This window comes from Lynx rufus, unplaced genomic scaffold (assembly GCF_022079265.1).
Source record: "Lynx rufus isolate CCGP_SWC_20201006 ecotype Redwood Valley unplaced genomic scaffold, mLynRuf1.p SCAF_7, whole genome shotgun sequence".
Classification (NCBI taxonomy): Eukaryota; Metazoa; Chordata; class Mammalia; order Carnivora; family Felidae; genus Lynx; species Lynx rufus.
In genome coordinates, this window is record NW_025814889.1 from 126,448,839 (window position 1) to 126,461,769 (window position 12,931).

Below are 12,931 nucleotides of genomic sequence, written 5' to 3' on the forward strand. Positions count from 1 at the left end.
GCTGGCAAGGAGGTAGAACTAGTATTATCATTATCCCCATTTCACAGATGGGGAAACTGAGACTCAGACTTACCCAAGATCACACAACTGGTAAGTGGAAGAGCCAGGCCTTCAAACAGACTTCCAGACCCCAGATGTTTTTTGTTTTTTCACACTATATCACATTGCTGCCTTAATTCATTTGCACAAATGCATGACTGTGTGGCCAGTTAATCACAGACACCTCTCCTACAGAGGTGTCTAGAAGTCCAAGCATCAAACGGAACCCTCAGAGGAGTTTTCATGTTATTGGAGGGGTGATACAAAGGACCCAAAAAATAAATGCTTGAGAAGAATAGTTCATAAGTGAGAATTAAAATATGAGGCCCTTTATCCCACAGACCTATATTATCCTATAATTTGGCCATGAGACGTTTGGATTGTTCTTAATTACTTCCATCGTAAAATTGGAGTAGGGATGAAACAGATGAAAATATTCCTCCTAGGTTTGGACAAGCTGGTAGCTAGCCCAGCATCATCCTGCTGTCACAGAAGTGGAGTCGTGTTGGTAGTGGTTTGGGGGCGGGGGTGTATCCACCCAGCGTCCCATTGCGATCTCTCCAGAATTCCTCTAGGCCCATCCAGGGTCCTGCTTCCGCCTACCCCAGCCCTTCACTCCCTACCCCTTACTGTACCCTCTTCCACAAGCCCCTTTAGACCTTTGAACTTTATCTCTCAGTGTTTTATTCCCAGCAGGCTGTCCCCTTGTCCTTTTACGTCATTAGTAGTGTCCAATGTCACAAAATCCTTTAGCACAATCACTTAGAACTAGGGAGCTATGTTGTAAAAACGTAGATATGTGCGTGGTGTATATTAGTGCCAGAGAGAAGTTTTCATGGAAACAGGTTGTTTTTCTAGCTTTCCAGTAAACATTTCTACCTGGTTGTCACGCAAGGGCCTCAAGCTCTTCATGTCCTAGAAGAGGTCAGCATCTCCCCACCAAAATCTACTTCATCTGTGGTGTTCTTGCTCCAGTGGATTGTATCCCCATCCTCTCGGTCACCTGAGCTGGAAGCCACAGGGATACTCCACTTCCTAGTCTTTCTTCACCAGCCTTCAGCCCTTCCAGTGGGTCACAGCCCGAGTCCAGTGTCCTGTGTCCTGTCACATACACTGTACAGTGACATCCTAATGACTGGTCTCTCTGCCACCAGGTTCCCCCTGGTCCGGTGTGCCTTTCACACTGCTGCCAGAGACACTGCCCTATAAAACAGAGGTGACATCCCTTACAGACAAACCTGAGCCTCTTGGCATTGAAGACACTTACCCACTAGACCCCAGACTGCCCTTGCAGCCTTACCTCCGGCCACCTCTTCATCAAACCTCACCACTTTCCAAACACTGGGCCCTTCTGCAGCTTCATGAGAGCACATAGAGAAGAAATTGACACAATCCAAAAAAGTACACAAAACACACCAGTAGACAGGACCCTACCGAGCCCTGTACACCGTCTCCTTTGCCTCTAAGGCCCTGTGACTTCTTTGCCCAGCATTGGATACCTGTACCTGATTTGTACTGCCGTCCCTCCCTTTCCCGGGCAGTGTGGTCTACGCTTCATCTCGGGAGCTGCCAGTTCTTTGTTCGTGATCCTCTGACAGCATTTACCCCATTACGTTCTAAGTTATTTTTCATACATGTTTCACCCACTCAAGGACAGTTGTGCCCAGTCTTCCTTTCCCTGCCTGGTGTATGACCTAGCTCCTGGCCTGTAGGTATTGAACGGACATTGAGCAGCTGAACTCAGTGTGCTCCTGTAACGCAGTTAGAGCAGTTAATCCAGATGTGAAGCCCTGCAAAGAGCACAGGAGCCCTAGGTCCTAGGTCCAACTTGGCCCTAGGTGTGTGACCTTGGGTAAGTCACTCAGTCTCATTTAGCAAACAAGGGTGTTGGACTAAATGATCTCTGAAGCCCCTTCAACTTTAAGTTCTATGATTCTGACCCCATTTCTTGAACCAGGAACTGCATTTCCTCCCTTTTAACTCAGGAGCCTCAACATAGCCAGGCAGCCATCCCCATTACTCAAGTGGATTTTCAGACTCTCAGAAGTAGTCTGTGGTACTAGCCAGAGCTGCTTGCTCAGGCTCCTGTTGGCTTATCCAGGGACCACTGGGCTGTTTCCCTCCCCCCCCCCCCCCCACCGGGAGTGTCACTGCACCTCCAACACTTAACACTGCTGTGTGGCTGACCCTCCCCAGGCGGGAACCCTCCTCTGTGCCGGCCTAAGGGCCAACAGCAAGGAGGCAGAGGGAAAGCAGGTTTTACTGTTTCCCTTTACTCCAGATCCCATCAACATTAAGCTGCTGCCATGTGGGTTCTTGGTTATATATATGTTTTCAGGGGGTGATGCCCATTTCCTTGAGAAATAAATTTGAAGCAGCTCATGTGCCTCTTCAAGGCTACTTGTAAAGTCTGACATTTTGGGGGCAGGAGGAGGGCTAGAGTTAGCAACTCAACAGGTACATTTGCCATAATCTCCATGTAATAAATAAGAGCCTATGAAGAGATTAAATAAATCTTTCCTAATGCTTTTTGATTGACTTAATCAATAATTAATCATCTTTAGATGAGGCTGTAACTCGTGGAGTAGATATAATTGGATTAGCTGAAAAGAGGCAGTTGGGGAGCTTTGAAGAGATTAAAATGGCTGTCAATCCCATAATTAAACTGCCACAAACAAAAGCAATGGTGTTTAAAAAAAAAAAAAGGAGGAGGAAAGAGAGAGAGAAGAAAATAAGAGGGAGGGAGAAGGGTGGGGAAGGCCAGCTGACTTGGATTGGATTGAGAAGTACTTATGTATTGCTGTAGATTGGAGAGGCAGAATCAAATCTGACCGATTTATTCCACTGAATGAAATCCATACATATCAAGTCAGCCACTTGATCGTATGCCTGGCCCACTGGGACCCGTGAAATTTTGGCAGCTTCAACTTCACTAAAACAACGAATCCACAAAAGGAAAAAAAAAAAAAAAGTTAATTATTAAAAACAGAAGAGACCTGCTCCTTGTCCTGAGCCCATTTAGACCTTGACTTTTCATACTTTTAATTGGCTTAGTAGGTTTGGCCTGTGTGAATGAAGTCTTTGATCTCCCTCTTTTTCTTTCCATGCCCCTTTCATCTTTCCTGTTACAAACACACAGAGAGCTTGAGGAAAAATACTTTGGTTTTTAAAGACTTTTCTTTTTAAAAGGATGTGGATTTGGGCGGGGGGAGGGGTGTGTGTGTGATGCTGGTGAATACTTTTTTTTTCTCTCTTTTATCTCTTTTTCCAGAGAGGAGTTGCTTAAACCAATGGGACTAAAACCTGATGGGACAATAACGCCTTTGGAGGAAGCACTCAACCAGTACTCTGTCATCGAAGAGACCAGCTCTGACACAGACTAAAAGCGTCACCTGCCCAACTCTCAATATTGCTTTTATCAGCATCTTTTCTCTGTAGCTCCAGGGGAGTCTTTTCTCTAAAACATTTATGCCCTTGCTTTGGCTAGAAACACATTAACTGGTTTACTCATTGAGAATCCAGCATATTTAAGAGGTGATCCTGTGTTTTTGCGATACCGAGGCATTCGTACAGAGCTGCAGTTAGATGGAGTTGCAGGGGCTAAAAACACAGAGAAAGAGTAATTCCATTTCATCAGGATGGAACTGAAAGGACTTCGTTCTGCAAAGCAGCCCTGGTTGAATCTGGCCGTTCTGTTTGCCAAGGTTCTTAGAAGATAGAGTCGCGTCCTTCCTCTCACCGGTGAAAGCTGCCCTCCTGAATCTCTCCAGCAGACAGCGGCACGTGAGAAGCAGAACGAGCTGCTAATAAACAAGGGCTGAGGAAAGCGACTTCTTAGATCAGGACTGACCACGTGGAAGCCAAGCAGCTGCTCCATGAACCTAGCCCCACTCTTCATTTCAATTTTGTATAAAGATGTGGAAGTGCACACACAAACACGCACACACACAGCCCCAGACTTGCAAACTGGTTACATTCTGAAAGTTTGTATGTCGCTTATCTAGAACTTCAGAATACATTTCTCCCCATAAAGGGTTATAAATGATGGTTTAGTTCTGAGGCAGCTACAAATGCCTATTTATTCCCTTATGTACCTTAACACTAGACCCATAGAACCGAACCCCCCCCCCCCGCCCCTGCCCCGTCTGTATCACTGCATGGGAGCGTGCATTCTGAGCTCTGACCCAGGGTGCCAGGAACACACATCCTCCGATCCAGCAGAGGGGATGGGGACTCCCCGAGTCCTGGGGGTTCTTGTGTGGCCTCTGCCGGGGGTAGAGGGAGTCAGCGGCACCCATCTGTACATACAGGTCATTCGTATGTCACAGGTTTTAAATTGGGGACTGTGTGTGTGCCTGTGTGTGTGTTCAGCCTTTCTACCCTAGGTGATCAGTTTAATGGTAACTTTATTTATTTAAAAAAAGAGAAAGAAACACAAGTAGTTACCGTTAAACTGATTAAAGCTGTTTATTTTTACTTCTAGAATTGGTCATAGGAGGAAGTAGAAAATGGATCCTGCAGTAGACAGCGGGCCTAGTCAGTCAGTGGCTAAAGCCTAAAGGGGTCGGTTTCCTTTTATATGTGTATGTATGTAGATAACACACACATACATACATATATACACATAGATGATGTGCTTAACCACTGCCTTTTAAAACTTTAAATTAAATAAAACATTGGGGTTGATTCAATGTAGCCATCTCTGTGTGTTTCTTTATAGATTACCTGGGGTAAACAATATCCCAGAATTTGTGCTTCTCTGAAGTGCTTTCACATCCATTATCTCACCTACCACAAGAGCCTTTTTAAGGATAGGTAAAGTACACGGAGTATTAGTGAAAGATGTCATTTAGCCAGAAGTCTCTTCTCTGGCAAAACAACAGTTCAAGGATGGAATTTTAAAAGGCCTTTGAGCTACCAAAAGAGGTCACTAGAGTTTCTTGCAATTTACTCATAGGAGAGATCCTCAAGAATCTTTTTATTTACTAAAATCTGCATACATTTATAACAGGTTTAGTTCTCTGGCTTTCAAGCCCATAAAAAGTGGCAAAGGAGGCGGACAGATGGAAGACAGGTCTACCGAAAGCCACCGAAGGTCAACAGAAAACTGGACGGGAAGGCGGAGAGAAGGAGGAACACCACTCCAGGCATCACCAGTCTGGGACAGTCTGTTTCCCAAAGGACAGTCTGGTTGACCCAGAAAGATCTGTACAAACAGTACAGCCCATAGACAAGTTCGCATAGAGATGACCCAGAGTTTATTTTTAAAAACTGAGTAAATCCAGAATACTCCAGAATAAAAGGCTAGGAAGAATACAACCCACTTCACGATTTTCATCCTGATGGTTAGAGAAGTGGTGGGTAACCCACGTTTTAACAGCAAATAAAATGAAACTCGGTAATTCATAAGATTATGTGGGAAAGGTTTAGAAAAAAGTACTTTTGTTACTTGATTCTACAAATGCATTTTTAGAGTATTTTTATAATTTCTACAATCAAATAGCTTTGGCCTGAAGACGTGTCTCCTGAACTAGCATCTTGCCAGCTTATGCAGAGGGTCCGAGTGGTCCTGTGTAAGTAGCTGTGCTCCCGTGCTTTCAAGGAGTTTGGGTTCTCTCTGAGGTTCCCCACGCCAGGCACTAAGCTCTGTTTTTGAAGAGAGCGTTTGCAGGGGGAGACGAGGGACCTCATTTTGCTCACGGAAAGAGAACGAACATCTGCAGAGTGCTTACTATGGGCTGGGTTTTTTGTGTCTCTTCTCACATGTAACCTCATCGCATCTCATATGGGAGACCATCTCTGGAAGGCCTCAGTTTCCCAGTGTCACAGCAATAGGAGTCCGAGTCTGGCCGGCCCGACTCCCGGCACCTCCTGCGCCTCCCCACCCTGACCACCCAGGTCCTCGCTCTGCCTCCCAGGGCTCTGGAATGCTGGACAGAGGGCATTCTCAGGCCACTTTAAGCAATAACCATTTCAGCAGAACAGTTTAAGGAACTTTCTAAGCAGGGAGGGGACCTGGAGTTGAACTGTGAGCGGGAAACTTGCTCAGGACTGGATTTCAAGCAAGGGCCTGGAATCTTTTGGGTTAGAGACGTGGGCTGCCAGCTTTCCCCAGACAGATGCTCGCCACGGTGGCCCGCAGTGGGGATGGTGAGAACACGCTGGCCACCCGCACTCTATGGTCTGAGTGCCCACAGCCCTCCTGACTTTCGACATGGTAAGGAAGTGTGTGTCCTGAAGTAAGGCACTCGAGCCATCGCTTTGGAGTAGCAACCCATCGGCGCGTAGGGCCCTTTCACTCACCCAGTGGTCCTGGGAGGTGGACAGACAGGGGTTCTTCTCCCTCCTTTATAAATGGAGACACTGCCTGAGGCAGTGCAAGTACTGAGTATCCCTTTATCACATCAGTCTGGCCGCCTCCCAGTACTAGGTGTCAGGTGTCCCTTGTATGGGCTTCTCCCCACCCTACCCCACCATTGTAAAGGCAATATAGAGGTTCATTGGTTAAAGTTTGGAAAATGCAGAAAATTAAAGTTAATCCACCCAAATCCCACCACCGAGATAATCACCTGTTAATGTTTTAGTGTATGTCCTGTATTTTTTCTATGCGTATATAATTCATTTTATTACAAGATTGGAATCATACTGTATTTGCAGATGTGTGCCCTGCTTTCTTTAACATATTGTGAGCATTTTCCTACATCAATAAATATTCTTCAAAAAGTAATGACTAGATGATACTCCATTCTATGAGTTGTGGTAGACACTGCTAACTGCCTACCTAATATTATTCTTCCTTACTAACACAGAAGACGTCATGCCCTGTCCCCCAAAAAAGGTACTGGTGCCTTCTCCCATACTGGGAGGCAGCATGAGCCTTGCCAGCGCTGAAGAGCAGCTGGAAATAGAAACGGCTCCAGGAAGAGGAAATGTGCTCCACCATACAGCACCAGTCCCGCAAAAGCCTTAGCAGCACAAATCACGGCCCACTTAGATTAATGCCCAGATCCTTCTACAGCTTTAGTCAAGGAGAGGCATTTAGCAGCAGCAAGGTATCCAGATGGCTCTTAGAAGTCTGCATATGGGGGCGCCTGGGTGGCGCAGTCGGTTGGGCGTCCGACTTCAGCCAGGTCACGATCTCGCGGTCCGTGAGTTCGAGCCCCGCGTCGGGCTCTGGGCTGATGGCTCAGAGCCTGGAGCCTGTTTCCGATTCTGTGTCTCCCTCTCTCTCTGCCCCTCCCCTGTTCATGCTCTGTCTCTCTCTGTCCCAAAAATAAAAATAAAAAAAAAAAAAAAAAAAAAAAACGTTGAAAAAAAAAAAAAAAAAGAAGTCTGCATATGAAGTGTCAGCGTTTACTGCTGTATAGTCCAGATATGGGCATGCATTTTCTTGGTGATGTGCTTCATAGCAATCCAAGAGGAGAGGGAGCGCACAAGGACCGGACGCGCGACTGTTCTTTCAAGAAAAGAGGATACCTGTCAGAACCACGGAGTATGTGTCGAGCACAATATGGAGTAGGAACAAATGAATGGTGTTCTGGGAACAAATCACACGGGCGAGGGAGGGAAAGATTTCAGCTGTCAATAGAAGGCTGGAGAAAATGAGAACGTTTCCAGGGAGGATCGGCAGCACTATGCTGAGCCCTGCACCAGGTCTTCTAGAAGCACCAGAGCAGCTTTCCTTAAAGGGGGAGGGGGTGGGGAGAGGACCAAGCCTCGGTGCCCTGAAGCAATTACTGCACCATGAGCTCTCCCGCGCATCTAGAGTGGGCCTAGTTAGGTACCATCCTCAGGGGAGAAAAAAGAGATTCTGGTCATTTTGTGCGCTCTGTGGTTCACGTGAACCATGGTTGAGAAAGGCTATCCAAAAGAAAAGATTATCATCCAAGCTTCTGGAGTCAGATGTAGGTTTTCTTTTAATGCAACGCCGTGAAGATCCGGGACAAAAGACTCCAGCTATATCCTGGTCTCACAGACTTTTATCTTTTCTACATCGAACATGATTTCAGCTGTGTATATTTATGTACTGAGCAATCACTGTGCCAGATACCGTGCTAAGCACTTTACATACACTTTCTAATTTCACCGCCATAACAATCTTATGAAAAAACTATTATAATAACCATTCAGATGAGAAAACCAAGGCATAGAGAGATCGATTACTTGTGTACAAACACACAGTCATTAAGTAGCAAAATTTGAACTCAAGCCTGTCTGATGTCCATGTAAATGCTAGGTTATGTGTTGCTTTTACAATCATAGATGAAATAAAGTATTATTTGGGAGAAAAAGTGTCAAAGGAGAATTAAATGAAAAAAAACAGAATTGGGAAAATAATTTTAACATGTTTTTCTCATTCCGCTTCCATAGCTCTACAATAAAATACATTGGATCCCATTCAGGAGCTAGTCTCCAAGGGACCTGTACTCATAAGCATACCAATCCACATCAACTTGTTCAGTAAATATTTACTGGGAACCTACTATGTACCAGGCACTGTCTCAGGTACTTGGATATACAAACGTTACTAACTGTTCCTCTCCCCACCGTGTGAGAAGTCCATCACCAAAGCCTGCACCCCAGTGCTTATAGGACGCCAGGTAAAGTGTGGCTGTCACTGGCCAGGAGGATTGTGGGGGTTAACAAAATCTCATAGGCGACGTCCGAGTGGAGTTTGAGCTTGCCATGCATAGGAGAAAGACTGTTCTAGCCAAAAGAACTGGTTCAAACAAAAGCTCATAGAAAAAGGCCCAGGATGTGTTTGCAGAACACTAGCAGTTAAGTAGGACTGAAACAAAGGTATCCTAGCTCTCATGACAGGACACAGGAGTAGTGACATTTCAGGCAAGGAAAGGACACAGTGAGAAAAGTCTACAGTACAGAGAACAGAGTGAAGAGGAACAGACAGTAGGAAAAGAGACCAGACAGACAGGTGTCACATCAGTGCCTGTGAGGGCAAGCAGGGCCTGGACCAGAGCAGTGGCCGTAGGTACAGAAGACGGGTGAAGTCAGGAGGCACTTAGGAGCTGGAATAAATACACTCTGGTGCCTGAGAAAGACAAGAGAGAAGAGCTCATTTCAACTCCAATGAGAAGGACTTTGGGGAGAAGGTCGCTAAGGCAGTGGCTGCCAGCAAGTGAACGAAGTATCTTTGGGTCTGGGAATAGGCGGGTGGAGCTGCCAGTTATTTATCAAGGAATCTGCCAATCTGTATGGTCCCCCCAGGCATCATCTCCACGCGGAGTAAGCAAGGTCTTGGACAGACAGGGACTCCTATTTTGCAGACACTGTACGTACACATGTTGATGTGACGAATAAAAGTTCACTCGTAAACATTACTGAATTCATTGTATCCTTGCGCCCATCTGTCTTGGCTATATTTTCTCAATCAAAATAATGCTAATAATGAACAGCTATCGTGTGGAATGGAGATCCACAAAATTCAAGCTTTAAAAAAAAAAATTCTCAAAACTGGAAAGACTTAGGCCTCTTAGCGACAAGTAACAGAAACTCAAAATAAACTAGCTTAGTAGTGAAAGAACACGGGGGTATTTTTCCGCAAAGGAGGGAGGACGTGAACAACCAAGCTGTGGAAAGAACAGAGGTGTCGTGGGGTCTCAGTTACAACTGAAATCCGAGTCCTGTTACAGTGCAGGAGGAGAAAGGAATTTATAAAATCCTTTTCTCACGGTAAGTGACTTTTAAGCCTATTATTTTGTCTTCAAAGTGAAAAAAAAAAAAAAACCCTAAACACGAATTTTTTTCTTTCCTGCTGTAACAATTCTAATTCCCTTCTCCTCTACCCTCTACCTCACTATAGAGAAGCTCACTGGGAATAAAGTCAAACTCCGGAAAGAAAAATTCTGTACATATTGATAGATTTTAAAAACCACTACCTCTGAGTGGTTCAGTCAGTTAAGCATCTGACTCTCTACCTCAGCTCAGGTCTTGGTCTCAAGGTCCTGAGTTCAGGCCCCACGTTGGGCTTCATGCTGGGCGTGGAACCTACTTAAGCACCACTACCTCATGTTACCCAAAAACTTGAAACTAAAAACTGACTATGGTTAATGTCTGATTTCTAGGTGGTTAAAAGAGTTACTTCCATAGTGTTGAAACCATTTGCACACCAAAAGCACATTAGGCAACGGAAATTAATGAAGTAAATTTCATACTAAACATTTATGTGACCCATACAAGGTTACCAACTGATCAACAGTTAACAAAAAAGATAATCCATGTAAGCCAAAGAATAAAAAAGTATTTTTTAAAAGTATATTTTTAACCATGTATGTGCAATAAGTGAAAAGTGATTCTAATTGCAAACAATTCTGGTTAAAAAAGCACATTGAACGCATGCATTTCCCTTGACCGGCTTAGGGAAATGGATTAAAATGGCAGTACGTGGCCGTTTTCAGGAAGGCTTATTTATGCACAATAGGACCATGAGAATGAAGTCAAGAAGACGATAAGCAGAAAAGCACTATTGACAAAATTTTGGAGACTGGAAATTAGATGAACCAGGGAAAACTGACATAGAAAAAAGATACCAGGTATCAAAAAAATTAAAGCCGGCAAGGGAATCCAAAAGCAAAAGGACATGTGCTAGAACCAGCTTACAGCAGCTCATGAGAGCCGGTTGTCAAATGTTTAGGAAATTTACAAGCTGGTAAAAAACCATTATGAAAAATAAAATTATGTAAATTTCAATCATATTTAATAAAACAAAGGTAATAACTGTTCAAAATTCTTCACTTCCTAATTATGTTTCTAGGTTTTACTGTTACCTATGCTCTTAGAGTCATTCACGTCTGTTGTGTCTGGAAGGTGGAAAACTGGGGGTCCTACTAGAGCATTTCTTCTCAAGTCTGTGTTCGGCGACATCGTGACGACAGAGACAGCGGAGTTCAGCTATGGCGGGAGGATTTACACCATGGGAACGAGCCGCCAACACCACATCAGGGCTTTTCTCCCTGGCCGGCCAATGAAACTTTACCAGCACATCACTGGGATAAATCTTGCAGCACCCCAGAGTGGCTTAGGGCACTTCTGAGAATAAAGGTGTGGGTGGGTTTGAAACCTGCTGCCCATCTCCTCTCCCCCACCTGCTCCTACTGTATATGAGCAAGCGATTCCTATTCAGCTTCCCAGGAGAAGCCAGGGATCTGGCTCAGAAGAGGTTAATTCAAAGGGCTCAGGCACAGAAGACAGGGGTACTTTGCTATAAACAGGGGGATCAGATAAGAGACCTTCTCCCAATCAACTCCAAGAACACTGGCAGTTCCGACTCCTGGGGTTGAGAAAACTAACCCAAAAGAAGGATCTAAAGAGACTGGAGTTTAAGGATCTTCCAACGAAATGGCCCAATCCTGGCTCTTTCACGCTCAGTGAGGCCACCACTCACTCACTCCTTCCTCAAGCACACATTTAAGCACATTAGTGAACAAAATAAAGATCCTGACAGACCTCATGGCACTGTGACTCTTCTGGATAAAAACAGACAACAAACAAATACGGCATAATGGTAAACCTAACATAGCATGCCACACGTGATGCCATGTCACATGACCCCAAGGCCTATGGAAACTAAAGCAGAGGTAGGCCCAGGTAGAAGTTTTATAAAGGGAATCAGGGGGAGGCCTTGGTGGTAAAGAGTTATTTGAGCAGAAACCTGAAAAAGGTGAAATAAGCCAAGAGAACATCCAGGGGCTATGCTCTCAGGCTGTGGGAATGGCAAGGGCAAAGGCCCTGAGGCAACAATAAACCTGATCTGCCTGCGAAATGAAGTTCAGTGTGGCTGGAGGGAGTAGCGGGTGGGAGGTCGGCCTTACAGGATACGTGATAAGTGCACACAGGGCTTACAGGTGGGTGGTCATGGACTCCCTCGATATGAAGGGATAATCAAGGGTCAACAGACATTTGAGGAAACCCTCACATAAAAAACACTGACCAAAACAAACAGAAAAGCAGGGAGCCAAAGAAAATTCCTACAAAACTATGAATTATCATTACAGGCTTCAACTCCAACAGCAGAAGAGAGTAGCAAGAACCAGAAATAAGTAAGTCTAGAGCTGAACAATAAGGTAGAATCTGATAAGCAGTAAGCTCGGTAGGGTGATGCTTTGTTTTGAAGTATATGTACTTCAGTTACTCAAAACCGATGACATGCTGGTCCTCAGCCCGGGGTATAAAGATTGCAAATATTGCAGGAAATAGAGCTGGGAGCAAGCCAGCTGCAGAGGGTTGGAAAACTGAAGCCCTCGCGTTTCAGGCTTCTCAGCTTCCTGTGTTTGTTTCCACATTGTTTCCCTGGTTTTTCCATAGGTGGTAAGTTCTCACCAGGCTTAACTGTACTTAGGAGAACTAAGGAAGGGGGTGGGGGTGTCTGAAGCTTGTGCAAACCTAGCTCTCCTCCTGCGAATCCCCTTTACTCACAGCACTGCCACACACCCACAGCACTCCTGCGGCCCTTTCCCCACAGCAAGTAATTCTCTGCAACCAGCGGGGTGCCCTAAGGCTCAACTCAGCCACCATCTACCGGCGGTGGAGACAGCTGGCAGGCCCCACAGGAGAAGGGCTCGGTCTGCAGACTGCCCCTCCCCGACTTCCGTCACCACGCTGGGCTGTCTGTCACCTGTGCCTCTGACCTACCAATCTGCTATGAGTGAGACTTTCCAAAGATCACCCCCCCCTCCTTGGGTGCCACAAAGTTCCTGTAGCAGCTCACAGAACGGAGAGAAACATTTTACCTGTTAGTCCACCGGCCCTGCTGGAAGAGGATACAAGTCACCAGCAGCCAGGAAAGGGAGTGGAGCTCCCGAGGGCACCACTCTCCCTGAACTGAGACACGCTCACCATCTGGAAGCTCTCCTAGTGGGGTTTAATGGAGGCTTCA

General features: G+C 45.5%; 1 protein-coding gene across 2 annotated transcripts in view; it reads left to right on the plus strand.

Annotated features, from left to right (window-relative positions):
- Window positions 1-4,682, plus strand: part of RIC8B (RIC8 guanine nucleotide exchange factor B) — a 97,504-nt gene extending 92,822 nt beyond the window's left edge. For both annotated transcript variants that reach the window (XM_047066704.1, XM_047066707.1), the window contains one exon: window positions 3,311-4,682. In XM_047066704.1, the coding sequence (XP_046922660.1) occupies window positions 3,311-3,422 (112 nt within the window). In that variant the 3' untranslated portion in view covers window positions 3,423-4,682. The remainder of the gene's footprint in view (window positions 1-3,310) is intronic.
- The last annotated feature ends 8,249 nt before the right edge of the window (window positions 4,683-12,931 follow it).